This window comes from Bos indicus x Bos taurus, chromosome 19 (genome assembly GCF_003369695.1).
Source record: "Bos indicus x Bos taurus breed Angus x Brahman F1 hybrid chromosome 19, Bos_hybrid_MaternalHap_v2.0, whole genome shotgun sequence".
In the NCBI taxonomy this organism is placed as follows: domain Eukaryota; kingdom Metazoa; phylum Chordata; class Mammalia; order Artiodactyla; family Bovidae; genus Bos; species Bos indicus x Bos taurus.
The window spans coordinates 12,749,634-12,775,391 of NC_040094.1; the positions used below are offsets into that span (position 1 = coordinate 12,749,634).

General features: G+C 57.7%; 1 protein-coding gene and 1 long non-coding RNA gene across 12 annotated transcripts in view; one reads left to right on the forward strand and one right to left on the reverse strand.

The window, feature by feature from the left end:
* Positions 1-5,001: 5,001 nt before the first annotated feature.
* The window catches only part of BCAS3 (BCAS3, microtubule associated cell migration factor), a 597,592-nt gene continuing 576,835 nt past the window's right edge, over positions 5,002-25,758 (reverse strand). For 5 of the 11 annotated variants that reach the window (XM_027518314.1, XM_027518315.1, XM_027518318.1 and 2 more), the window contains 2 exons: positions 17,437-17,502; positions 5,002-5,803 (listed from right to left, as the gene is read on the reverse strand). In XM_027518314.1, the coding sequence (XP_027374115.1) occupies positions 5,655-5,803; positions 17,437-17,502 (215 nt within the window). In that variant the 3' untranslated portion in view covers positions 5,002-5,654. Of the gene's footprint in view, positions 5,804-8,959; positions 9,051-17,436; positions 17,503-25,758 lie in introns of all 11 variants that reach the window. The other 6 variants (XM_027518317.1, XM_027518316.1, XM_027518321.1 and 3 more) reach the window with 3 other exon arrangements.
* On the forward strand, positions 18,675-21,787 carry LOC113877807. The gene is made up of 2 exons (XR_003506817.1): positions 18,675-19,478; positions 20,218-21,787. It is a non-coding gene; the product is annotated as an uncharacterized LOC113877807 (long non-coding RNA).

The window sequence follows — 25,758 nt, forward strand, 5'->3', positions numbered from 1 at the left end:
AATTTGAAACACGCTGGCCCAGGTTGTTTGCCCAAGAAACCGCGCGGCGACGGTGCAGCGGCTGCCTTTGGGGGACCACGATCCCACCTGGCCACAGCCACTGGGCCACGGACTTGCCCTCTGGCGGCCGCGGGCTCTTTCTCTGCCCGGACCCCATCAGCTGCCCTGCCCCGCCATCCCGCAACCAGCACGAGGTCCCGCTACAGCCACTCTTAATAGTCTGAATTTCCGTCCCCATTCCCCCCACCGCGCCCAACACCTCCCGCCAAACTCTCCAGCGAGGAATATCCTTGGCTCAACGAAAACCCGCGAAGCGGAGGCCCAGGCAGCTCTGGAGCTGCGCTGTGCGGCGTTCAGCTCTCGCTCGGCCCCTCCCCCGCTGGGTCTCCCCTCCCCTTCCCCTTCCCGGGAACAGGCGCCTCCGGGGGGTCCCCAGGGCTGAGAGTGCGTGTCTCTTTAAGAGGCCCCGGGGGGCGCCTCGCGAGCTGCCCGGGGCTGGAGGGGGAGGGCGCGGGCGGGAGCGCTGGCGCCAGGCGGCCGAGGCTCCACAACAAAGCTCCGGCCCCTGTCACTTCGCATCGGTCGAGCCCCGCAGACGGGCGGGGGACGCGCGCTCGGCCGCGCCCCCGCCCCTCCCCGGCCGTCCAGGGCCCGGGCGTCGGGCGGGCGCGGGCCTCTGGCCTCTGGCCTCCGGCCTCCGGAGCGTTGCACGCGCTCCGGACGCTCTGCGCCTCCCGCAACCCGGAAACCCGGCGGGGGCGGCCTGGGCCGGGTGTGGCCGCGGCCCTGAGCCTGGGCGGGCTGCCGTCGGTCCCTGGCCCCTAACCTTCCGTGGGGTCAGGGGCCGCGGCGGGGGTCTTCCCGGGGTTGGTCCCGCCGGCGTCTCGGGCTGTGTCCCTGGGCGGGGATCCGCCTGGAGTGATGGCCTGGGGGGCACGGGCCTGTGGCAGAGGGGACACACGTCCCCGCGGGTAGCGGGGCGCTGGCCTGAGGCGGGTACCAAGTGCGCGGTGGTTTAGGAGTGTGCCTGGGCTGAGCGCGGGTGACGCGCGGGGCCCTGCGCCTGTGACCAGCAGCGGAGGTGCCGCGGGGCGCGTGCATCCTCGCCCTGGCTTGTGTGCGCAGGAAGGAGGGAAGAGGAGGGCAGCATTGCCTCCCATCCCCGTCTCCCCGACCGGACCCGCGCCTTCCGGAGCCTTGGCGCCAGCCAGCCCCGTTCAGTGGCCGGGCCCGGCTCCCCCGCAGTCCCTGGTCTGCCCAGGCTGGGGGCCGCGGCCTCAATGACCCCGGCCCGCAGCGGCCCGGCCTGTCCCGTCCACTTAGACAAATTGCGGCTGACAGGCGCGCAGTCTCTCTGGAGTCGCCGCCCGCCCGTCGCCTCCCTCCCGACCCAATTACCCCGCGCAGGGTCGGGCCAAGTGGCTGGGACCGGGCGGAGGGCGCGAGAGGCGCGACCTCTTCTCCGCCGGTCTTGCGCGAGGCCTGGCGGCTGGGCCCCTTCTTCCGGTCAGGTTCTGGGGATGCCCGGTAGCAGCACGGCCCCTGGGGTCCTGTCCCCGGGCTTCCAGGCTGGCGGGAGGCCCGGGCTGGCAGCCCCGGCCCTCGAGGGTGGTCGCTCCGCACTTTCGAGGGCAAGCAAGGTCGCAGGGCCCCAACACCCAGGACACGTCCCTGCCGGACTTTGGGCGACTTCCCCAGAGTTTGGGGGACTCCATCATCCCGGGAGCTCCCGGAACTATTCTGTGCTCTGGGGTCGAGGTCCCGGGGTCGCAGCGGTCCGCTTGGGACGCAGGGGTTGGTAAACGTGAGGTGGACCTGCACAGGTGTGAGTTCTCAGGTGTGGGTGCCCGGGATCGTGGCAGAGTGAACAGGCCACGCTGCTCTGTGGCTTGAGGGGGCAAAGCACAGGAAGGACCCCCGTGCCCCGCCCCCCCGCCCCCCACGACCAGCCCACCTGCGAGAGAGGGGCGGGGCTGGCCTGAGCGCTCTCACCAGGTTTTCCATTCGCTTTCTGCAGAGACGCTTTGCCGGATTCCCTGGAGCAGCTTTGAGGGCAGTTCGTGACAATCGGGTTCCAGCGTCGCCTCACCCGCCCTTCCCTCTCCCTTCCAAAGAGCTACCTGGCCTGTCCCATTAGCCTCTAGGCCTCCAACCAACCTTTTGCTTTTTTGACCTGCAGCTTCCTCTTGGATCTTGGACCATGTTGCTTGTCTCTGCTGGGTATGTTCCTGTCCCCCCATTTTGCAGATGAGCCCAGAGGGGCAGTCATTTACCGGGGGCCACACAGCTACTGGTGGCAGAGCTGAGATGGGACCCATGGACCTTAAAAGAGAGCAAGGCCACTTCCTTAGCAAGTTAGTGATGTCGTTGCTGGCCCACTACCTACACCTGCACGGGCAGCCAAGCAATACTGAGACTCCTGGGCCCCAACCCTCAGGCTGGGCTCTGGGTTCTTCGAATCCAAGATAGTCCAAGATGCTCTTCCCTTTTACCCCTAGAGTTTCCAGCTCTAGGTCTGCAGGAGGGGGCTGCTTTCTCAGTGACACAGGGACTTCGGAGCAGCTTCAAAGCCAGTCAGGGGCCAGGGCTGGATGCTCTTAGGGGTAGGGAATGGGGGAGACAGGGCCAGAGTCTTGGACTGTGTGGGGGCCCAGGACAGGGAGGTCGACGCAGAACAGAGCCCCCTAAGGGAACTGGCCAGGACACGTGAGGCAGCAGGGAGCAGACAGGGGTCAGCAGATTAGCTGTGTGACTTCTTAACCTGGGACAAGGGCTCAGGCTTCTCATCTGCCAAAATGAGGACCGAACAGCTCTCTGGGGGTGCCTTCAGTTTAGAGATTCTCTGATCTGTGAAAACCAGAAAAACAGCAGTGAGCAACCATTTCCAGTCTCGGCTGGCAGCTGCCTGCTCTGGCCCCGGCTTGCTTGCAGAGGAGCTGACGCTAGTGTTGGACACAGGTTGGTGCCCCTGAATTTACCGTGGGGCCACTGGGCCATGGCTCTCGTCAGTCCCAGACAGTGCCCTGCCTCCTTGAGCTGCCACCCCAGTTCCCATCAGCCTCCGTGCAAACCATGAAGGTATTTTTTTCCCCTCCATCAAATTGGGAGAAAGTCCATAGTAATTTGCCTGTTGAGCGGGTAGCACTGTAAGAACCAGGGAGCTCACATGGCTTCCTCAAGGTCACCTGGTCAGGCCATAATTAGATGCATGTTCTCCTAGGTGATGCCATCCTGTGGGGGGTGGGGGGGAGCTGCTGGAGGTGAGGCAGAGATTGCCCTGGGAGTTATCTCTAGAGGACAGGAGGCTGGCTGCTCCAGGGCCAGTGGGCAGTAAGGCCCCCCACCCTGGGGCCCAGTCTCACTTCCAGCTGATTACAGGCTGTGGCAGGGTCTATAACCTCTCCAATTAGCTGGAGGCCAGACCCAAGGCCTCTCTGATAACCCTAGCTCCAGTGGCAGCCGCCATGGGGCCAGCTTATCTGGCCTCTCTTATCCTGCCCCTTCCCCCACATACTCCAAGAGTTGCCCTGGCTGCGAGCAGATGAATAACCAGATTGTCCTGCAAGCTCAGCCGGCAAGTCCAGCCCTACACCCACCACTTTCCCTGACCGAGGGAGGCCACAGCTGTTTTTTGCACCCCCTGGAGGGAACAGGCTGAGCCAGGGAGGACTCCTGACTCTAGGCTGCCAGTCAGTCCCTGAGTGGTTGGGGAGCACTCCTGGCTCTCCATCTTTGCCCCCGCGTCTGTGTGCCTGAGGGTGGGTGAGAGAGCTGGATCCTGCCTGGAGCTCTGGACGCGTCCCCAAGGAGCCAGCCAGTAGGCACAGGCAGGCTGGGGGCACCCCTCTCTCTCCCGGCCCCCTTTTGACTGAAACACGGCTCTGGAGGGGTGGAGCTGTGCCTGGCGTATCAGTGTGTCCAACTGAACCAGAAAGGGGAAAGCTGCTGGTCGCCATCAGCCCCTGCCGGCTGGGCCTCCTTCTGTCCGGGCATGTGATCCTCGGCCTGTGGGTCCCTGGGCAGGAGGGACTGGCTTCAGCCACCCTCTGCAGGGCTGGCCACTCAGCCTTCGGAGCAGAGCGTGGTTCGGGTCCTGTCTTCCCCCAGCATGCCCAGCTGGCTGGGCACTGAAGATTAAATCTGTCCTCAGGTGCCAAGGCTGGATGGGGTGCGTGTGAGCAGGGCAGGGGCCCCGGGGCTGCCCTGCTCTGGCTGGACGGCTGGAAGGCAAGGCCTGCCTGTTTGTGAACATCTCTTCTGTGGCTGTTGCATTAAACTTCACCCCAAAGTACGCCTGGCTCAGTGGTTTCCTTCAGTCCCCCCAGGCCTCTCCAGGGTCTCCGGGGAGGCAGGATGGGGACTCGCACCCATTTCCTTCCCCCTCAGCACGCCCTCTTTGCTCCACCCCTGCCCGTCACCTTAGGTCCAGAACTGGGAGTGGGGAGGGGACCGCATCCAGAACCTGTCATCCAAGGTTCTGACCATCCTTCACCTTCTGAGTTTGCAAAGAGAGGTACAGGACTTCCCTGATGGTCCAGAAGACTCCCAGCTTCCAGTGCCAGGGGTGTGGGTTTGATCCCTGGTTGGGGAACTCAGATCTCACAAGCCTCGGGGCGCAGCCAAAGAAAAATTTAAAAATTAAGAAAAAAAGAGATATATGCTTTAAAAAAGAGAGAGGTAATGACAGGTAATGTCCCAAAGAGAAGGCCATAGTCTTCATCAGGCTCTCCTTACCACGGCAACCCAGCAGCACATTCCAAGGACCTGGCCGCCACAGCCAGGGAGGCCCGGGGTGCCCTCCAAAACCCAATGGCTCCGGTGACAGGCAAGAAGGTCAGAGGACGGGTTTGTCAGACGCCACCCAAGTTCTGGATTAAACATCCTCCTCCACCTTCCTCCCCGCTCCCCGACTCCCCCACTCCCGCACTCGTCCAGGTGGGGGTGTTGGGCGCAGGGCCGCACGGTCAGGCTCCCAGGACCCTGACCCCAGCCACTCAGGGATGGACACCAATTGCAGCGTGATTTATTGAACAAGACGTGCACTTTTTGACAGGGCCTCAGAAACCACGGTTTCCTTCACTGAACAGTACAGGATCAGGGTACAAGGGCGTACAGACAAGAAAGACAAATCCTTTCCATGAGTTGAAGGGGAGAGAAAAGAGGAAGCGGGGCTTCTCCTTCCTTCCTCCTCCCCTAATACTCCGGGCCTCAGTTCAGCACCAGCGGGACGCTGGGCAGTGTGTGCCGAAGCCAGGCCTGGGTCGGGGCTGGCCGCTCGGGGCCAAGATGCCGCCGAGCCAACCCCCCTCCCCACCCTAGCCACCCCCTCCCCCCACCACCCCGCAGGAGCTAGGTTAGAAAATACAAAAGCGGGTCCGATGCGGGACATCATGTGCAAACGGAGGCGGGACGGAGCTTCTGCAGAGTCTCGGCCACGGCCCGCCCCACGACGGGGGCAGAGGTCAGCGCGCGCAGAGGTGCTTTGGAGAAGGGTCTCTTCTCGATCCAGGGAGGCTGGGCGGCTGTCATGAAGCTTGGGGAAGGTGGTGGGTTCAAAGAGGAACGGAGTCTGAAGGGTAGGAGCGGATGGGGGGCGTCTCCCTCTCCCTCCGGCAGGAGAGTGGGCCGGCCAGCCTGAAGCAGGCTGCTGGGACCTATGGGAAGCTGGTGGGGAAGAGGCTGAGGGGCTGACTCTCGTTGGTGGGCAGCGGAGACCGGTAGCCGTCGAAGTTCCTCGGGATGCTGCCGCTGGTGGAGCCCGAGCTGTTACTCAGAGTCTCGATGCTTCCCTCTCGCTGGAGTTCTGCAAGACAGGACAGAGGGCCAGGCCCGGTCAGGGGGCGTTCTCAGCGGGTAGGCGAGGGGTGTGCATTCTGGGCCGGCTGCCTGCCGCGAGGCCAGTCTGGGTCCACTGATATCCTTCTGCGGTGCGCGGGGTGGGGGGCAGCCTGGGTCCCAGGGAGAAGCCCCCTTGGCCGGCAGGCTCCCGTCACTTCCTCACCGTGTGAACCCCTTTAGCCAGGAGCATGGCCACCCTGATGATGCATTTGGACCACACTGCCATTTGCGGGGCATGTGCCCAGGCCTGGTGCAGACTCTTGCTCAGCCAGCTTGCTTCCCAACATCGTGAGAGGCTCCTGTTCTGGCAGGAGGGGAGAAGCCAGGAGGCAGGAAGGACCAAGGCATCCCCATCTGGTCCGTCCGCCCCTCGCCTCCCCTACCAGGGACCCGGGCTCAGCCACTCACTCGCTCACAGGTCCTCACCCACACCATCTACCTGCCTGCCAGGCCCCTCCTGTGCCCTCCCCCTGCAGGGGGGAGTGCCTGCTTTGAGAGGGACCTACTTGCCTGGAGTGCCTCCCTTCCCCTTCCTCTGGGCTCCCAAGTGTCCTGGGGACCCCTCTGGAAGGGACGTGTTTAGGGTCCACCCGGGAGTCAGGTCAGGAGGCTCCCAGCCCCTCCCCTGGCGTCTGCAAGCCAGGCTACCATCTTGGAGATGGCACCTGGCTCCATCTCCTTCCACTATGGGCACCTTCCTCAACTGCCCTGCCATCTCTTGACCCAAGACAGGTACTGGGGTGGGTGGGCTGGGAACAGACTTCCTGGCATGCTGAGTGCAAGGCAGAAAGAATTACTTCTTGGCTTTCTGAGAGTGGTCAGTTCCTATCCCCTCTCCCTCACAGTGGGCTCTGAGATGTGGGCACACATATCCCTTGGCAAACTCTGGGCCTCAAGCCAAGATGAGGCACCTACAGTCCCTCCTTCTCCAAGGTACACCTGCCTGGGACAGAGTGGGAGGGGGTCTCGCCTGTCCACCCCGGAAGCCCAGGCTCTCAAAGCGGTTATTTGAGACAACAAAGTGCGCTCAAACGTGACACGTGTCTGGTCTCCTGTGCCTGCAGCCTGTGCCTAGGCCCCCTGCCACCTTCCACGCACAGCACAGCTGGCTTTGGTTAGGGGATGGGTCACGGCCTTCACTCCTGGGCTAGCCACCACCGGCCAGCCAGGAAGTAACCACTGACCCCCACTCCCCGTGGGTGACCCCTGAAGCATGCTGGAGGCCCAGCAGCAGCAGCAGCCACAGAGTGGGTTGGGGGCATCTGTGCTGGCCTCCTTCAGACGCCTCCCGGTTCCAGTGTGAGGTGTGAGGCACCAGCCGTGTCCGGGGCCCAGGCTGGAAGAGTGTGCCTGCAAACCAGAACCTCTCAGCAGGTGGGGGGCTGTGGACACGGGCTGCAGGCCTGGCGACGGGCCCTGACTGCCAAGATGCACTGGCTGCCCTGTTGGGCCTGACCCTGAGATTAAGTCGAGTCATCCAGATGCCGCCGGAAAACCCAGACCCCCGCGCGGGCTCTCTCCTTCTCCACTCAGCCTCTAGCCTCCCCCTCATTTGGGGCCCATTGTGCCAGAAGGGACAGGACAGGAAAGCAGGGAGCAGACCCCCAGGTTTCTACACGGAAGCTTCGCACTCCAGGAAAGCTCTCCCCATCCCCTTGGTTTCTCACGAGTGCAGCCCGGAGGCCCCGGCCCCGGTGCCGGCCGTCCTGGCGCTAGGGGGCGCCGACAGCAGGCTGGGAGGGAGAGAGGAGGCGAGGTCCCAGCAGGGCGGCAGGGGCTGCCGGACTCCAGGCCCCAAAGAGAGCCCGGGACGAAGGGGCAGAAGAGGCAGCAGCCCCGGGGCAGGCCCAGCGTTTCTGATGCAAAGTGCAGGTCCGTCCCCACCGCCCCGGAAGCCGAGGCGCGGGGAGCCTGGGACCAAGCGGGGGACCCCCACTGCCCTGCAGCCACCCCCCAGCAGCGCAGGGACCCCGGCCCGCGAGTCCGCACGGCCGCCTCGCACCCCATCCTGTGAGTGGGGGGACAGGTGCCACAGATATTTCAAGATGATTTTGGGGCTCCCAGGGCCAGGGACAGCCTGTGCTGTCTTGCTCGTGTTTTCTCTTCACCGGCGAGGACCTGGGTGAGACAGAGGTGGCCCCTGCCTGCCGGGTGACCAGGCTCTGCTGGACTCAGGTCCCGGGCGTCTCCCCCGGCCTCATCCCTCCTGTCCTTGCCTGTGGCTGCTGCCCACTGGATAACTCCCAAAGCTCCCTACTGGTCTCCAGACCCCCCGAGCCTCCCTCTCCAAGCCACCGCATCCCAAAGCCAGAGCGTTCTGCCTGCAGCACAAACCTCATCTTGCTTTTCCTCTGCTTAAAACCTTCACCGTCTCCTAAGGGTTCTGAGGATGAGGTCTCTCAACTCCTCACCTCTATCAAACTGCCTTCCGGGACCTGCTCCTCTCCAAGACCCCACCTCACTAAAGTGGATTTGAGGAATCCAGATAACGAGCTTGGGCAGTCTAGGGGCCTTGCGAGGCTGCTCCAGGCCTCTGGGTGTGTGCTCATCTGGGGAAAAGCCCTTCCCAGGCTCCTGTGGCCCCCAGGACACCTACTTATCTTTGAAGCTTAGTACTCCCACAAGCCTGTGCTGTCGCCCTGGTAGCATGGCCAGGCCCCACCGCGCTCTGTACTGACTCCTGCCTGGGGCCCTCTAGCACGCTGGGCATCGTCTGCTCACATGTGCGTCACCGTCCATGTGGGGGGAGTCCCTTGGAGGCCGGCTCTGTGTTTGATTCCCTAGTGCCAAACCACAGAGCCTACAAAATAGTTGGTGTTCAAAAAGCAGTTCTTGAATGAATGAATGGATGGATGAATGAATGAGTGAGTGCGGAGGGAAGGGGATGGGTCACTGCTTCTGCAGCTTGGCTACCAGCGTAAGAACCCGGGGCCCAGGTGCTCCTGGGCCGTTGCCTACATGCCCCCGTCAAACCCCTTGCTCTTCTGCTCCCTGAGACAGGACCGTGTGAGTGTGTGAAGGAGACGTGGATGTGGAGGAGGGGTGCACACACGGCCCCCCGCAGGCCACCCAGCCGCCCAGCCCTTCGGAGCAAGCGGCGAACGGAAGTGTGCGGCCTTACCTTCCTCCATCCCGAACACACGCTTTGTTACTGTTGGGTTGTTCGCGGGCGCTGGGCGGTTGGCATTGTTTTTTTTTTCCTTTTTTTTTCCCTTTTGAAAAGAAAAGCATTGAGGAATCTTTTGGGAAAAGATCCGGACAATGATGGAGTACACTGATGTCGGCAAGCAGGAGGCGAGGGCACCAGGAGGTGTGGGGAGCTCACACCGGGAGGAGGGTAAGCTGGCAGCAGAGTTCTGCAGTGACATGCACGTGTGGGGGGCTGGGGACCAGTCTTGGGGGCCCCGGAGATGGAACTGTCATGGCAGAGCCGAGACCCCTTTCGTCAAGGGGGCGATGTGGGGGGAGAGGGTCTGTCCCCGGAGCAGGAGGAGCAGCTGTGGGGAGGGGAGAGGCGGGCCTGCCGGTCCATGCAGTGCCCGTGCAGGTGGGACCCAGGAGAGGACAGGAGACAGAGAAAGCCTGCGGTTTCCAGGGATGCCTCCGTGTGTTCTGACTCGGTGGTCCAGCTCGGGCTGCCGCCCTCCTCCCCCCAATTCCAAGACCCCCGGGTCTGAACGGCAGCCATATAGCTGCACTGGACTTGCAAGGAAAGCCCACCAGAAACCTGCCAGGGCTGCAAGGGAGAGCGAGCTGGGGACCTCTCCCCACTCAACACAAGTATGTGGATTCTGGCTGGTGGGATAGAGCCTGCTTTTACGGAGGCTGCTCTCCAGGCCTCTAAGATAACGGACTGCACTCAGACGGAAAATCTTACTGTGACCTCACGTTCCCCAGCGCCTCTGTGCGCCTGGGAGGTAGGTGCTGGTCTCCCCATTTTGCAGGCAGCTAAACCAAAGAAGGGCAGGAAGCCACTGGCTCTGGGAACACAACCCCTCGAGAAAGAACTGGGCTGATGGAGACGTGACAACTCCAGGCATCACTCTGACTAGTCCCAATCCCCTCCACTGGCTGTGTCCACCCGCTGGCTGCTGGCTCTTTTTGGAAAATGGGGCCTGTCACCCAAGCTGCCCCTCGAGGTCACGGGCTGGGACGGGGTAAGCCACAGCAGATAACGGGCAATGGAATGAGCAGCAGCTCCAAAGGAGAAGCCTCAGCTCTCACGAAATAAGCAAAGGACCGAGAAAGCTCAGCTCTCACGCCACCCTCACTCTATATGGAGCCTGGCAAATTTCAAAGGTCTTGGGGGGCCAAAGAGGTGGCTGGCCTTGTCAGGGAGAAACAACCCTGGTTCCCTGGGTGTGTATGCCAAGGGAGACCCAGGGGGAATGGAAGGAGGCAGGAGCCTGGCTGCCCGCAAACGCTGCCCCCCTCTTGGGGTGGGCCGTGCAGATGAGGGAGACGGTCTGTCCTGGCCCCTCGACTCTCAGCAGGAGACTGCGGCCCCTCAGCCAAGGCAGGGGCTGTGGACACTGGCTCCTGGGAGCTCTGGGTGGGTGCTGCGGCCAGTGCCGGCTGCACCCGGGGAGAGGCAGAAGATGAGCCGGGAAGGGGACACACAGCCCCGGAGACGGCACGGGGTGGGGGGCATGAGGAAGCCCCTCCCTCTGGAGTGCTGGTCCCTGAAGCTGCTTCACCCTGGAGGGCCTTCTCCCCGGGGCCTGTCCTCTCTCCAGGGTATAGACCCTTCACTCCCTCAAGGCCACTCTACGCCTGGCAACGCAGGGATTTTTGGGGACACCCGGGATGCGGCCTCTCCAAAGCAACAGTCACTTTCCTAAGCGCTGTGGTCTTGGTTCCCCCATCCCCGGGGAGGCATGGAACACTGAGGACACAGGGCCTCTGTGAGTTTCAGGGAGAGCTGGGGCGCCCAGGAAGGCAGGGGACCCAGGGGGGTCCGGAGTGAAGCACTACCTTGGGCTTGGCCTTCGGGCCTCTTCCAGGCCAGATGGCAGTGGCTGGAAAATCAGAGCCCCCAGGGAAGCCCCTTGGGTTTCTGGTGGGTGGAGGTGTTGTGGGGAGCCCTGGTCTCTGGACTCAGAGGGAGGCCTGTTTCGGGGACCAGTGAGGACAGTGCTGTGCTTTGGGGAGGAGGGTCCCTGGGGCCCCTGGTTCAGCCCCCAGGGCCCCCTGGCACTTCTCTTACCACAAAAGGAGCAGCGTTTGCTGCAGGGCCCTCCTGGTATGCTCAGAGGCTCCAGCCAGCCCAGCTCTGCATGCTGGGCCTCGAGATGCTGCTCATTAAAGGGATTAGCAGAGCACTTTTATTGGGTCCTGGCTGCAGCCACACACCCCATTCCCAAGCTAACCTCCTGGGCAGCCTGCGGGGAGCAGGATGAGGCCTCAGGGCGGAGTCTCAGGCAGCACTGGCCACAGGCTTCCAGCAGAGAGAAGGGAGCGTTCCCCCACCCCGCCCCTTGGCCTCAAGGCCCAGGTTGGGGAGGCAGATGAGGCGAGTGGTTCAGAGAGCCAGCTCTGGGCCCTGTGACCTGGGAGACTTGGGGCAAGGTCCTCAACCCCTGTACCTCAGTTTCCTGCACAGGCAGCTAGCAAGGTCTGTTTCACAGTGCGCTTGTAGAATTAAATAATGCATGCAGACTGCATCACAAAGTGCCTAAAGCTTCCAGTCAGCAAATGTGAGTTACTCTCATTGCTGCAATCGTATTAGTGATTGTGATTATCCACAAGACCTTGCTGGGGGTGCCCTCCGGCTTCCCTCCCCCAGCAGGTGTCCCTGCCATCCAGACCCTCACCCCCACCCCTTCCCCACTGGAACTCTGGGAGAGTCTTTCTTTTTAATCAAGAAATGGCCTGAAGAGGAAGATGGCAGATTATGTGTTTACAGCTTTTCATTTCCCGCCTTGCCTCTTTGGAAGTACCCTCTTCCAAGCTGGAAAATAAATTTCCAACCCTGTTGACGTGCATTGATTTTTCCCTCCTGCGTGCACCTCCCAGTTCTCCCCTGTCAGCAGGACCTGTGGTTAAGCCCCCTGCCTGGGTTGGGCTCAGTGGTACCTCTGGGGAGCGATGGAGGTGGGTGCAAGCGGACCACAGAGCAGCCAGCCAAACTGCCCTATCCTGCCCAGTGCCTAGCTCAGAGGTCTGCAAACAGAAATGATCTGGGTTCCCTTCCATGGTGAGGGGTCTTGGCTGGGGGCAGGAGGAGGGATCCTCTGACCCAGATCTTCAGCATCTTTCCTGCAGCCCCCCTGGGATATACAGGGAGGAGACCAGAGGACCACAGAGAGGATGGCTTCGAGCTCAGCAAATGGTTCCAAATGGGCTCTGCCCCAAGCAATGGACATTATCCACAGGGGGCCTTCCAACGAGGGCCTGGGACCAGCTGTGCAGACAGGCATGGAAACAGAGGTGCGGGGTTGGGGGGTGGCTGGCCGCCTCCCACAGGGCTCAGCTTCTGGTGTGGGAAGAACCCAAAGAGATGATCTGGATGCCAACGAGGGGTTGGTCCTGGTGGGCGTGGCTCTGGGCTGCTTGTCTCACACCAGCCCTGAGCCTGCAAACTACTGTCCTCTCTTCCAGAGTGTCACTCTGGGAGGTGAGGGGGGCTCTTCAGGGAGAAAGAGCGGGGAGTTGGCTGAGATCGCTTCCTGAAACTCGGACAGCTCTGTCCACACTGTGGGCGGAGCCGGCCTCAGCCCCAGGGCATTTTTCAGGAGGTTAAAAGGGCAGCAGTTAAAGAGGAGGCAGCCTGCAGGGGGGCCCTGATTTTCTCCCCACTTGGACACACCCACCCTGGCTCTTCCTGCCCCCTCCAACCAGCCCTTCAGGGTCCCACCCTCAGGCGCCCCCACCAGGCTGCAGAGGTGCCAGCCGACCAGGGACCCGCTTCTCCACCCACACCAGGTCTTGGGGGCTGAGTGGGGCTGAGAAGTTGTCCTCTTTCTCCTCCAGCAAGGGGTTTCTGCTCCCCTCCCAGGCTTGCTTGTGGAAGGAAGGAGGGCAGTTTCCCACAGTTGAGGGGCTGAAGATGAAAAGGCCCTTCCACGTTCAGATAAGGGGAACCCTGATCTGGTCAATGGAATGAAGGTGGATGAAAAGATGGCTAACAATGGCCTAGGACTCTCCCGGGTTTCACACCTGTGTCTGAGCACTGAGGCCACCTACTTTCGGTCCTCTCACCGCACACTCAGCCTGGGGTCCCTGAGAACTTGTGCCAACGGCCTGAGTCCTGTAGCCAGTGCGCAGGCACACACCTTCCTTCCTGGCAGGAGTCTCTTCCAACCCAAGTGCTTCTGCAAACCTGCTTTCTTATCTCCCTGCCCAGCTCTTTCTCCTGGTGTACCGCAGGTACTGAGACCCAGAACACCACAGGATGAGGCCAAGGTCACGTGGTCTGCCTTGCCCCTCGCCCCTCCCCTTCCCCAGCTCCAGACGTTAAGGGCAAATACTTGCTGCTCTCGCCTTGGGTCCCTTGAACTGTTTCCCTCGGCCACTGGGGCCACGCATGGGTGCCTAATAACCTCAGGGGAGACTTGGGGCCTAAGGGAGACCCTAGTCCTGCTGGGTATCCACTGGCCCCTCCCCGGAAGGTGAAAGTCATGGTCAATACCTGGAAAGGATGACTAAGGAGACCATCAGGTGGAGAGCCCTCTCTGTGTCTGGAGGAAAAGACACAGCCCCTTCCTTCCCTCCATGAGGACAGGTCCTCAGGCCTCTGGAAAAACCCTACTCATGAGAGCAGGCCAGTCTGGCATTAACACATGAGGCAGGGACAGAGAGGCAGGCTAGATCCTGGAGCTCCTGGTGGGCTCAGTGGGGATGACACAAGAGGCACATGCTGGAATGCTGGGGAAGAAATAATCAAAGAGGAAAAAGAGGGGGGGAAGGAGGCCTGAAGAATGAGGAAGGGTCAGTGTTCAAAAGGCATCCTCCACCTGGAGCTGGGTGTGTATGTGTGTGCACACGTGTGCACCTGTATGTGTATGTGTACATGTGCATACATGTGTGTGCGCATGGGTGTGTACATGCACCCACATATGTGTGCTTGTGTATGTGCATGCGGGCATGCGTGTGTGCTGGGGGTGGGGAAAGCAGCAGAGCATCTGAGTTCCAGGCAGAGCAGCTCCTGCCCAGCCTTAGATGGGGGGTTACCCAGGAGGTGGGCTGGGGTCTGGGGGCTGCAGCCTTTCCCTGAGGCCCCTCCCACCACAGCCATGACGCGGCACCAACTCCAGGCAGGGAGAGGCCCACTCCCAGGAACCCCACGTGACCCAGGCCCTCTCCAGTCTTGGCTTAAGGGGAAGAGGGCAGGACTCCCCATCCCGGCCACCCAACAGCACCCCGGGTGCGGGGACCCTCTCGGGGCCACTACATCAGTCTAACTGTAAATCCGGACCCAGGCAGAGTGAGTCCGGTCATGGCGTATTATACATGGGGCCAGGAAGGGCGGAGCTGACCTGGCTCATGGTCCCCGGTTCTGAGTGATGTGATAAATCTGGCTGAAATGTGCTTGAGGTCAGCCAGACGGAGGAGCACCCTGGAGCTGACCCTCCCAGTGGCTACGAGGAAGAGGCGGCTGAGAACTCACCCTAAACCCCGCTCTGCCGCAGACATGCTGAACGACCTGGGCAAGTCCCACACCCCTTCTCCGCTTCACCACCTGTCAGGCAGGAGGGCAGCAGCTGCCCTGGCAACCTCATGGGCCGTGTGAGGCTCTGAAGAGAGGAGGATGTGAAGGTGCTTCGAGAAGCAGGATAAGCCCCGAGGGCGTGGCAGAGACTCTCACTGCAGTGGGGTCCTGGCTAGAGAGCTGGGGGTGCCGTCTCTGAGGCCCCTGGAGAAGCGGTCCTCACCCAGGAAGGCCCGAACTGCCCCCTCTAGCCCCAGGCCAGCAGTGCGGCCTGGGGGCAGAGCCTCAGCAGAATGGCACCTGAGACAGATGTGGAGGGGGGCATGGAGCTAAGGGATGCCTGGCTGGGCTCTGGGAACAGCCTTCTCTGCGCATGCCTGCACGTGGCGCCCCGTGAATGGGCGGCTCAGCACGGCTCCAGGGAGGACACAGCTCAGAAACTGTCCCAGAGAACCAGGTGTCCGGCAGCCAGCCTCAACCCGCCCTGCCTCCTCAAGTGGGGTCTTCTCAAGACCCTCTCTGGGGCTGTGAGATGGCGCAGCGCAGCTTGCAGACCGCAGGGGAGACGCTGCTCCCCAAACGTGGCTGGCCTGATGGGCTCGAGCCACATCTGGTTCCCATTCAAATGTCCAAACGTAATTAAATTCTCTCCGACGCAGCGGAAGAGTTTGGTAAGATGTGGCTTTCCCCCTTCCACCAGGGTTAAGAAATCACTGTCTCGCACTCCAGTGGCTGACCGGCGCTCCTCCCGGCCGCCGATCCCTCCTGCTCCACCAAGGAAGGGCCTGTGTTCGGCTCTGTTTTCTTGGGCTGAAGGGGCCAGGGCCCTCCCCGCAAGGAGGAACAGCAGAGGCCAGAGCTCCTGCGGGCTTCATCGGGGTGGGGAGGCGAGCCACCCTGGGAAGACAGCTGCAGGACCCAGGCTCACCCTGGGGACACACCAGTGTCTGGATGCGCGGGGTCTTGTGACACCCTGCCGAGGGATTCCCCTCTCTGTAGCTCCTCACAGCAGGATGCGCGTGCATCTCTGGCCTGCCTCTGTGGGCAATGCAGCCTCCCCAAGTCAGGCCCAGGGTTGGGGGGCAGCTGCCCACCCGCCATGCATGGAGGAGGGTTGAAGATGGCCAGGGGCAGCCCAGGAGCCCGCCCAAGGGATCCCCCGGGGCCGCCACGTCACAGGGGCTTGCTGGTTGCCTCTGGCCTGTCAGAGCCCCAAACGGGTTAAGGGGCAGCTGGGTCCAAGGTACCGGGCCTTGGTGGGATGGAGGGCGGCCCCTTCCACAGCGAGGAGGCCCACTCACCCGAGGCGTCGGTGCCTCTCCTGGCCTCCTGTTCGGCCCCTGCCTGAATTCAAGCACAGTTCCCTGGGTGGGCTTGCCTTTTCCAGCTTCCCTTCCCAACTGAGCACCTTCAGTATACGGCTTCTTTTTACTTAGGGATTTATGACTTTCACGGTAATGGGTTCATTCTACTTCCTCTATGTCTATTTTTCTAATCACTGTGGTATAGGCTTTATGAGACATTTTTTTTAAACAAAATAAGTCGGGGTATTATTCTTTTTGAAACTATCTATGCTGTAAGTTAATGACTTCAAGAGGGTGTGGATGCTCCCCAGAGACAAACGGGGGCTGGGGAGGGGATAACTCTGGTGGGGGTAAGCGAGAATCTTCCAGATTCAAGAGAGGTCCCTTGACGACTCTAGGCCAGGTTGCTCACCGATACCCCTATCTGAGCTCTAAGACCACTTTTAGGCTCACAAGGCATTTCCACACCAAAGAACGCTCACCCTGGATATGGGCCCAGCACACACAGCAACCCCAGTATTGCTGACCTGGCTCTAAATAGGAAGAATTTTGTATATCTGGTTCCAAATGGTTAACAGTTAGTAATGGATTTAATTTAATTTCTGGGTGGCATGACCGCCAAGGCCATGTGTCTGGTGCCTTCGTATCAGTGAAGGTTTTAAGGAAATAAACCCAGTTCGTGGATCAGTCGTCCTAGGCCAAGCCTAGCCAAGACATTGGTGCTGGGGTCGAGGTCTCTGTGGCCCCCGTTAGGGTCCCGGCCTAGGATCCTGAACCCATAGTCACGAGTCTCAATTAATCGCCGTGGCGCCGCCCGTGGCGGAGGAGAAGGTGGGCAGACGCTGCCTTAGCCTTTGTGCTCTGCGCTCAGACTGCCTGCTGGTGCCGGGGCTCTATTCATTATTCAATTCAGCTCGCTCAGACGAGCTTTTCCATTTGCTCCTCCAGGAGGAATAACAAATCTAGAAATGCAATTCCACTTTGCTGTATTAAGATATTGATTTGCCTGTCGAGTGGAAGTGCATCTGTTCTGTCAGCTCCCCCGCTCCTGTGGGCAGGAAGGGGTTAACCAAATGTTTATCACAAGGCTGGCTTCAGAGTTGAAAGTAATGTGATCAGTAATGAATTTTGTGTTACATTAGGTTGTATAAATGGACAGACAAGCGCAGACAACAAGTGGCCAGGAGTCGGGGCTAATCTAATGATGTAAAAATAGAGACAGCACCAATTATACTAGGGGCCAGCTCCAGGCTCCTGCAGGGACTGCAAATGAATAGGTACAAATCAAATTACTCACTAATAGACGCACTACAAGAGGGGCAGTCAATGGTAAATGCATTAGAGCCCAGTGACCTCTCTGCTCTGCACTGCAGAATCCGAAAATTTGACTTCCATCTTAAAAGTGGGGGGCGGGGAGTGAGGTTCTCAAAGAAACTCTTGTTGGGGGAACAAGAGTGGCTACTCCCCACCCCAAACCAGGCCACAGCCAGAAGGTACCCCGTCTGAGTCGACCTCCTGCCCTTGCTCTGATGCCTCCCAAAGCCTGAGCACCAGGGGGTGCAGGGGTGGGGGTGACCTCTGGGGGAACAAAAAAGGACCAGGGGATGAAGCCCTGCATGTAGGCAAAGACAGGAAGTTACATACCAACACACTTCACAACCATGTGTCTCTCAGGGGTGGTGGCTTTTACTGCTACTTCAAAGGCTGTGTCTGTATCGAAAATAAAATATTTCTTTAAAGAGGATTGCAACACGGACCCTGCAGGGAGCAGCCGGTAGAGAGATCAAGGGGAGAAGAGATCAGAATCTGGTCTGACCACTGGGAGCTGTGCGGTCTGTTCTGAGGCGCGGCGTGTGCAGGGCTTCATCTATTTCCCACCAGCCCAAACTGGTCTGTCCTCGCCCCTTTGCTCCTCCTCCCAGTCCCACCGATGTTCCTGCCTGGGGATGGAAGCAGGGAAGGCTGTGGAGGTCCTGCCAGCACGTGGGCAGCCCCTCAGGTTTTCTTCCTTCTCTGGGGCTCTAAGAATGGAGAGAGCAGGCCTGAAGTTCCAACCTGCTGGGCAGGGCGAGGGGGCTGCTCAGAGAAGCCTTCTGACATGCCCCAAAGCATGAACCATATGCTTACGTTCAGCTCCCAGTGGCTTGGGGAGGCAACAAGTATGAAATCCAAGTCCCTCCAAGCATGGAGACGGGGGCCCTGGTAGGCCTGGCCCCACCCGCTCCCCTGTCTAACCGAGCCCTAAGGCCAGCCCCAGTCACACACATCAAAGTGGAGAGTGCACACTGGTCCTGGCCAACTGGAGATGAAGGGAACAGGCCGGGAAGATGAGGCCTGGCCCCTAGCCGGGGCGGGGACAGGCACCCAATGGAAAAACAAATCCTGAACAAATGAAGCAACAGGATGTCAATTCTCCGCAAACTCAATTAAGCACATGGAGGGGTGGGATTGCAAGCTATCGGGCTACACGAAATAAAACACATGTGAGGGGCTGGGGGAGGTCCGGGAAGCCTGGGGCGGGGGATTCTGCCCACACACCTTAGAATGCCTTCTGGAGTGGGCCTGAAGGTGTCTGGCTGCGGGGTGGGGGGTGCAGGGGTGGGGTTCAGAGAGAAGTGAGCAGGAAACAATCACCCAATGTCATAGGGTAGACAGCTGACTCTGGTGTGGGTGCTCGGAAACGCCTCCTCCTGTTAAACCCAATCTGATGGGCATGGCTTGGCCTTCTCGGTACCAGCCTCTCTTTTGCTTTAAGAGCTCAGGCTCTGGTTTCCTAAGGGGTCAGAGGGCCATTTCCAATGTTCATTGTGTGTCTGTCTTTCCTCCCTCACCAGCCATCCCACCTCGGGGGTGGTCCAAACACCTCAGACCATCTTCTGAGGCAGAAGGGCAGAGGTAGGGGCCGAAGGGAAGGATGGGTATTTAACCATCCATGACTGTGTTCAACTTTGTTCAGATCTTACACCTTGCAGAAAGGTCAACGGTTAAAGGTGAATTCCCTGGCAGAAGAGGAGGAACAGAGAGAAAGCCTCCCTTTTGTTAACCATTTACCCGTGTTCATGTCTTCAGAGAAGGGCCCTTATCAGGGGGGTCCAGTGGCTCTTCTCCACCCTCTGTCCAAGCCTGTCCATTTCCCACAGGAATCCCTGCTTCCCTGTTGAGGCGATGCCTGGAAGGGGGACCTGTGAGGTCACGGGGGCACTTCCTCCTTATAGATAGGAATCGGTGCGCTCTGGTTAAAGAATCCAGAGTCGACTTTGGGCAACTGAGAAATGAGCAGAGATGCTTCTCAGCCCAAGTTCTGCATTATAGCTCTGCCTTTGCCTGGAGCTTTCAACAGCCTTAGGGGAGAAGAAGAGAGGGGTGTGGGGGCTGGTGGGGGCAGAGGGAGAGGGGGCGGGGCAGGAGAAACTACCTACCTAGAATGGGCCAGGAACCAACAATTGTGTCTTTTAAACACAATCCCTTTTCCCATTGCTCTGACTGGCTTCCATTGACCTCTCAGGAGCCACAAGACCCATCCAGTCATTCAGCAAACATTAACTGGGGATTCAGCCTGGCTCTGCTCCCAGTGCTGGATGCAGGGCAGGGAAAAGGCTGCTGGTCAGAGGCAACAAAGATGAACTGGATTCAGGCCAAGGATCCGGGATTGGGCTAAGACACACCGGACAGGCAGTCTGGCTGAGGTAGGGGCTGGAAGGACCACCGGAGCTGAGCCTTACCCCAGTGGGTTGGAGAAGGGAATACGCCGCTGCTCACTAATGTTAAAGGCAGCATGCGTGGCCTGTCCTGGACCAACCGTCCCGTGCGCAGGCAATGCATAAGTTCAGAGACAGGGGAGATTAGAGTCTGGTCTAAAAAGGGAACTTGGTAGGGGGCGAGGGCAGCAGGCCCCTGAACAGAGACAGGTCAGCAGGGCTTGTGCTGGGGATGATGGCCGAGGGTGTTGGCATGAACTATGAATGAGGGTGACTGTGGAGGGGGTGTCGGGGAGAGGCTGGAAAGGTGCGGCAGCCCGAAAGTGAAAGTGAAAGTGAAGTCGCTCAGTTGTGTCCGACTCTTAGCGACCCCATGGACTGCAGCCCACCAGGCTCCTCCATTCATGGGATTTTCCAGGCAAGAGTACTGGAGTGGGGTGCCATCGCCTTCTCCAGCAGGAGCCCGAAAGAGACTCTGAAATATGACGGCAGGGTCCCAGGCGGTCAGCTGTGGGCCCGGGAGGGCTGACAGGGAGAGCGGGCCCTAACATGAGGGTGATTTCCTTTTCTGGGGCTCCCGTCTCAGGAGTAATGGGTGGAAATGACTCAGATGATAGGACATTAAGAACCGGAAATTCTTCCTGGACATCTCCTTTTAATCCCACAGCGCTGAGTTATGATTTCACATCAAAGCTTTCATTTTCTCCTCCTTTGCCCATCGTAATAGGGGATATCTACCGCGTGGTGGTGTGACAGGACGTTTGCACAGGTGGCATGGAGTCTGAGGCATCAAAGCCGTTTGGGAGGTGGCGCCTTGAGGACAAGAAACAGGAGGAAACGAGGCGACCGAAGCGCTCAGCACGGGGAATGGCAGCGGCCAGGACGTGAAGGAACAGGAGGCCAAAGCTTACTACACTTCGTGGCTTCCCTCTCCCAGGCCTTAGAGGGGAAGAAAGGAGGCAGGGGAAGCTTTTTCTCTCCCTGAGGGCAGGAACTGTGCCCAGGGGCACCTCAAAGAGCCTGCCTACAAGGGGAACCCCAGAGAGACGGCATGGGTCTCCAGAGGAGGCAGTGGAGAGGAGGCCCTGAAAGCATTTTGTAAAGACACGGAAGGAGGAGAAAATCTAGGGCCCAACTAGGTAAAGCAAAGAAGGACCTACAGGACTGGCCAAGTTGCTTGGACGACAGTGCTTGCCGGAGAGTAGGGATGTTTAATAGCTAAGAGAGAGCTCTGTGGGTGGCTCAGCAGTGAAGAGTCCGCCTCCCAGTCCAGAAGACATGGGTTTGATCCCTGATCCGGGAAGATCCCACGTGCTGTGAAGCACCTAAGCCCCTGAGCTACAACTGAACCCACGTACCCTAGAGCCCATGCTCCGCAACCAGAGAAGACGCTGCAGTGAGAAGCCACGCCCTGCAACCAGAAAGTAGCCACTGCTGTCCCCAACTTTTTAGAGAAAAGCCCGTGCAACAACGAAGACCCAGCACAGCCAAAAAAACATAAATAAACAAAAAATTTGAAAGCTAAGAGAATTAATTCAGCCCCCATGCCTGCAAGTATGGTCATGTGATCACGTGGCACCTGTGATGGGAGGGGATATTATGGCTCCTGCTGCCTTAGCAGGAAAAGGTCCCCAAGACTCAGCAGCGAGGCAGGCAGGAGTTCCAGGCCCGTTGGAAGAGCTAATCCTAGAGGAAGAATGCAGGGGCCAGCGTGCTGGGTTATGTGTTTTGGGGTGCCTAGCTGGTCAACTCCAGTACCAATAACTAACACTGGTTGAGAGCTGAATTCCTTCAGTCCTGAAATGAAAGCTATTAGCGTGCGTGCACGCGCACACACACACACACACACACACAGCGCTTTGAGTCATCTTTTGCAAAACATAGGTTGTCAGTGGATATTTATTAATTCACTTATTGAACCCTTCCTGTGATCATTTAAAAACTTCATACTGTTCAAAATGTGCTTTCCACGTTAAGAAAGAAAAAAGGTACTTTTCAAAGTACCCTACGCCTTTTCAAAGAGTAGAGGTAAAGATTTCTGACAGAAATCTTTGGAAGACCTTTAGTTGAAAATAATCTCATAGCCTTTTCAGCTGAGTAATTAATATACATTCAGGAAAACGCAGAGGATTTAGCAGAATAAACTAGAGCACTGGTTTCCAAACTAGATTACAATTCATCAATGTGTTGTAAAATCATTGATTTGTAAATCATTGATTGTGTTGTAAAATCAATTTAGCGGGTCCAGACTGCATTAAAAAAATGAAATAAAATAATCCTAGAGTGCTTTGCCTATACTACTGTTTTCTGAAAGTTCTGACTAAGAAATATTTGAGAGAAAGTATATTTGAGTAAGGAAGTTAAGTGTATGGAAGGTAAGAGGTAAAGATTGAGCCCCTAGTGTGATCCCCAAGAGTAATTGCTTCTGGACTAGAAGAGTCAGTTAAAGAGATGCTGGACACAGTTCCATGCGCTAAAGTAGGTCCTTGTTTGTTATTTTATATATAGTAGTGTGTATATGAGGAAAAGGCAACAGCACCCCACTCTAGTACTCTCGCCTGGAAAATCCCATGGATGGAGGAGCCTGGTAGGCTGCAGTCCATGGGGTCGCTGAGAGTCAGACATGACTGAGCAACTTCACTTTCACTTTTCACTTTCATGCATTGGAGGAGGAAATGGCAACCCACTTCAGTGTTCTTGCCTGGAGAATCCCAGGGACGGGGGAGCCTGGTGGGCTGCCGTCTATGGGGTCGCACAGAGTCGGACACGACTGAAGTGACTTAGCAGCAGCAGCAGCAGCAGCAGCAGTGTGTATATGAGGAGAAGGCAATGGCAACCCACTCCAGTACTCTCGCCTGGAAAATCCCACGGATAAAGGAGCCTGGTAGGCTGCAGTCCATGGGGTTGCTAAGAGTCAGACATGACTGAGCAACTTCACTTTCACTTTTCCTTTCATTCACTGGAGAAGGAAATGGCAACCCACTCCAGTGTTCTTGCCTGGAGAATCCCAGGAACGGGGGAACCTGGTGGGCTGCCGTCTATGGGGTCGCACAGAGTCGGACACGACTGAAGTGACTAAGCAGCACAGCAGCAGCAGTGTGTATATGTTAATCCCAAACTATACTCAGTATTTTGTAATAACTTACATGGGAAAAGAATCTGAAAAAACTATATATGTATGTATAACTGAATCACTTTGTTGTAACTGGAAACTAGCAACATTGTAATCAATTATATTTCAATTAAAAAAATACTTTAAAGAAAGAGAGGCTAGACAGAAAAAGTTGCAGCCTTTCCTACCCCAAGTGCTGTGATCAAACAGGAGAATGAAACAGTGTTCCCAGGACTGTGGGAAGCCACAGTCATGGGGAAGACATGGTCGCTCTTGACCGTGACTGCTGACTTAGTGAGCTCCTAAGAGTCAACAGCAGCCAGGGGAGGCAGCCTGCAACAGACACGTGTCAGGAATACTTCAAGCAGCTGATCAGGACCTGTGAATTAGGCCTAAGGGCGTCTGCTATTGGAGGTGGGAGAAAGCCAAAAAAAAAAAAAAAAAAAAAGACAAGGCTTAGCTAAATAGTGATTGAAAGAGTTAACGTCTCAAGTGACAATGAAATTAATATGTATCTAGGTGTTTATGAAAATTTTTTGTGTTATATCTTTGCCATTTTTGTTTAGTTGCTAAGTTGTGTTTGACTCTTTGTGACCCCATGGACTAGACAGCCTGCCAGGCTCCTCTGTCCATGGGATTTCCCAAGCGAGGATACTGGAGTGGGTTGCCGTACCCTCCTCCAGGGGAATCTTCCAGACCCAGAGATCGAACTGTTACATCTTGCATCTCTTATGTTTCCTGCGTTGGCAGGAGGATTCTTTATGGCTGAGCCGCCAGGGAAGCCCAGGTTATATCTTCCCTCAGACACAAAACGACTGGGATAAGTAAATGTTTTGCTTATGGAAAAAAAAAAAATCCTATTTTTCTAGAAAAGGCAATATTGAAAGGAATGTCTGCTAAGCGGGAATTAGTCAAGTTATTTTGAGGGGGAGTGACGGAGAGAGGAGGGGGCCGCGGGAGACGGCATTCCAGGCCGAAGGAGAAGTATGTGCAGAGGCCCCGCAGGCAGACAGAGCACGTGTGCTCAGGGACCCTCCAGGGAGTTCAGCGGGACTGGGGCTCACCCAGAGCAGGGACAGGAGCCTGGAGAGAGGGCAGTGGCTGGTCATGAAAGACTTCGTGCACGACAGGCCGTGAATCCAGGAGAAGGACAAAGCTGAAGGCAGAGGAGTCCAGTGTATGGATATATGGAAACATGGGTAGGGGACTGGATGATGGGCTTGGAGATCAGGAGAGAAAGCCAACCTGGAGGCACTTTGGAAATCATCGGTTTATGGATAGTAACTGAGGCCACGGAAGCGGAGGAGATGGCCCTGGATGGATGGAGGGAGGGGAGAAAGGATTGAGATAGTGCCTTGAGATATGGATTTAAAGCTGACAGAGGAACAAAACTCAGGGAAAGGATGGAGAATTAGCTGGAGGCAGAAGAAACCAGGGGCGTGCGGGGAGGCAGGAACCACAGGGAGCTCACTCCAACATCACTGGGCCTGGCTCCCCAGGCCACGGCTGGGGCAACATGGGTACTCAGGGGGGACTCTGGGGTGGATGGGCGTTGTGGCTGCTCCGGCTGTGGGCAGGGGCTGCTCCTCCTCTGGACAGGAGGAAAGGGGGTTTTCAGGGTCTGGGTGCAGGAGGCCACGGGATTTCTCAAATGCTGACCACTCTCTTCTGAGTGGGAGAGACAAGCTGGTGGGTAAGAGACTTGAGGGGAACAGGCAATCTGAAATAGTGTCCATCAAGAAGGAAAGAGACCGATTTCAAGATGGTGGATGGATGGAGCCCAGGTACCATACTGAATAAAGAGCAGACTAATTCATACTCAATAAACAGCAGTAACATGGGGAAAATAATAAAATACAAACTCTCAGAGGACCAGAGACATGGAGACTCTGTAAGGGAAAGAAAACAGGCTGGAAGCCACAGCAGTAAAGCAGGGGCTACAGCAAAGCTGCTAACATCCAGGTTAAGTGCAGGATCCCATCCACCCAGCAGTTCCTGCACATCTGCCACATGCCAGACACCATTCTAGGCACTGGTGTCTCCTGTGAAAGACGAGTGCAAACTGAGAATCGGGAAAAAATGCAGAAAGACTGCCTGGGCTCACTGGGGAGTAGAGACCGCACATTGGCAGAGGGGCACCGACCCATCTGAATAATTCACGACTTTTCTTCAGCCACCTAAGTGTACAGGCAGAGTTGGCCTGACCTAAATTTTGCTTTGCTGAATGGGGAGATGTGATGATATTAGAGAGAAAGCAATTTAGTCAGTTATTTTTGAGCTGGACTTGCAAATCCCACATGTGATCTAATTATTCATAGACTACTTGGTCAGCAGCCAACCTGGAAGACAGAGCCAACACCTGCCTCAGAGTTAACCATGTTTTAAAATGGATCTTCTCTGACTTTTATATGCATGGTGAAAGTGAAAGTGTTAGTCGCTCAGTCGTGTCTGGCTCTTTGTGACTTCATGGACTGTAGCCCGCCAGGTTCCTCTGCCCATGGGATTCTCCAGCCAAGAATACCGGAGTGGGTTGCCATTTCCTTCTCCAGGGGATCTTTCCCAACCAGGGAACAAACCCGGGTCTCCCGCATTCCAGGCAGACTTCGCTGTCAGAGCTACCAGGGAAGCCCCATGCACAGAGATCTTGTCCAACTGCAGCTGCTGAGTCAGCAGGGTTCGGTGGGGCCTGAGAGTCTGCATTTCTAATCAGCTTCCGGATAGAGATGTTGCTGCTGGTTCACATACCACTCTTGGAAGAGTAAGGTTTTGAAAGGCTTTGCTTTCCTTTGGGGGAGAGCTGGTTTGCACTACGGTGCAGCTTACCAGTGGAATGCTGGAGCTGGCTGACTGTTACACTTTCAGGAATTCTGCTCGATGACTGACATCGTGTTGACAGCCTGAAACTGGCTGTAATGGGAGCTTCTATGCTATGGAAATGCCCAAATGCTATAAATCAGGACTTTCCTGCTTCCCTTTGCAGAGCTGGCTGTTAAACACTTACTAGCACATCACTGGCTGAATCTGTATAACAGTGAAACATGGATACAGGGGACTTCGGCGTCAGGGGTCATGAAAGCGTGTGCCATTCACACCTTGATAAAGAGGCCACCTGTCCCGGATGTACACTCAACAAAGAACCTGCTGGAGGCATTACAG